This window comes from Centruroides sculpturatus, unplaced genomic scaffold, assembly GCF_000671375.1.
Source record: "Centruroides sculpturatus isolate CEXI.00-Female unplaced genomic scaffold, Cexi_2.0 scaffold1945, whole genome shotgun sequence".
Lineage (NCBI taxonomy): Eukaryota > Metazoa > Arthropoda > Arachnida > Scorpiones > Buthidae > Centruroides > Centruroides sculpturatus.
Window position 1 is genome coordinate 30,175 of NW_019386287.1, and position 1,951 is coordinate 32,125.

Below are 1,951 nucleotides of genomic sequence, written 5' to 3' on the forward strand. Positions count from 1 at the left end.
TTAGAATTAAGCTTATGATACAAATAAACTATAAACTTTTCCAAAATTATTCATTCGACAAGAACCATAGTAAAGCAGTAATGAAAAAGAAACTTAAGATCATAAATTACATCATAAATGTGAGAAAACCAAACATCTTACCACACTTTAAATTGGTCGGCAAATTGCCTTTGTAAGATGACCTATGAACTTTCACCAAATAAATGCTGTTGTTGTAATCATTTTAATAGTTTTGTGGTGGCTGAAAGTGTAATTTTTAATAACTCAGTTAGCCTACTGAAAAAAGCAAAAATGTTTGCAAAGTTAAACCTACTTGATAACTACAAAGCAGACAAATCTCTGTATTGATTTTTATTAGTCACTTAGATCATAAATAACATTATAAATGTAACAATTCTGAGTATATTTCCCTCCTCTTGAAGAGGATCCCTTCAAATCACCTTTGTAACTTGACATTCAAATGTGATTCAATTAAAACAAAATTTTTACAGCTAAAAAAATAACATATTGTATATATATTTTAATTATATATGCTATGTATACTTTTGGTATATTCTCATTCTTAATGTAAATTTGATGTTTTTTTTAAATCCATTATATTCTTCATTATATGATGACCAGATTAAAATACAGTATAGCCACCAGCATGTACTTCCAAATAGCAGACAAACTTCACACTCCCGATGGTGTCTGCTGTTCGGAGATTATACTGTACAATAAAAATTACAAAGTGTGTAAAAAAATTAACAGTAATAATAAAATGTAACATATGTAATGACAAAATATAGCATAATAAAAAATCATAAATTATGTATACAACTTTCTCTAAAACTGCAGATAGACTAGAAAAATTAAATGGTGTAACATACACATTAATAACTAGAAACTGTGGTGACAATATTTACAACATTGTGCTAGTTTGCCTACAGTTAGAAATAACTTATCATTGCTTGCCACACTTGTGATAAGTTAATGTTTTCTTTACTATTAATGCAACTTCCCCAAAGTATTGTTTTTTAAATTTTGCTGACTTATGTTATTCTTAGCTTTTAAATATTGAACGTAATGTTTTTACTGCTGCTTTATAAAAGTATGCTTTTACAAAAGACCTATATTAGTAACTATTTTCACTAACTGAAAGAAATCTGATAATGATTTTTGTTTTTATGAAAAAAGACAAACTAAAAATAGAATTTAATGTTTGTTTTGCACAATGCCATTTTAGAGACATTATGTACTCCAAGCAACAAAGAGTGAGAGAAACGTCCAATCTCCTCCTATGGGAACTACAGTGAGCATCAAGCTGTCATAGCTTTAAACTGTGTCTGCGAGAATCTGTGATTTATGTCAAATTATTTTATGCATACATTAGCATGAATAAAATGATAAAATGTAGTCTATTACTTCAGTAGATTACTGGGTGTACAAAGATGGTGTTCTGTATTTAATTAAATGGTCTTATCTTACTTATCTTTACTTAAAGAAATCAGCTAGTCTTTTATAATAAGCTGAAACAAAAAGAATGAACAATGGTGATAAAAGTATTGTAAAACTGAAATTTAAATGTAGCCTGGATGGATTGATTAGCATTTGTGATGAGGGTAATTTCATAGCTTAAAGGCTATTTACTTGAAAGATATTTCTGGTGTAGTTTCATTAACTACACTGTAATTATATTTCCACATTATATAAGATGTATACTTATCATATCATTCCTGCTTTCACTATATGTTAGTATTATTTTAAGTTTTGTGTGTTATTTCATATGGTTTAGTAAGTTAATTTTGAATCTAAAAATACTCAAAAGATTTTTTCCATATAAATTAATGGTAATTGCTTCTTCACGTTATGCCATTTTGGCTTATGAAAGATTTCACAGGAACACACTATTTTGGATAGCAGAGGAAACATGTATATGGTTTGGGAAAAAATTACTATGGTAGCTAAATAT

The 1,951-nt window shown here is 27.8% G+C and overlaps 1 protein-coding gene across 1 annotated transcript in view; it reads right to left on the reverse strand.

The window, feature by feature from the left end:
- The window catches only part of LOC111614411 (transcriptional regulator ATRX-like), a 30,770-nt gene extending 29,085 nt beyond the window's left edge, over positions 1-1,685 (reverse strand). Inside the window, exon 1 of the mRNA XM_023355781.1 lies at positions 1,630-1,685. Coding sequence (XP_023211549.1) covers positions 1,630-1,685 — 56 coding nt within the window. The remainder of the gene's footprint in view (positions 1-1,629) is intronic.
- Positions 1,686-1,951: the final 266 nt, after the last annotated feature.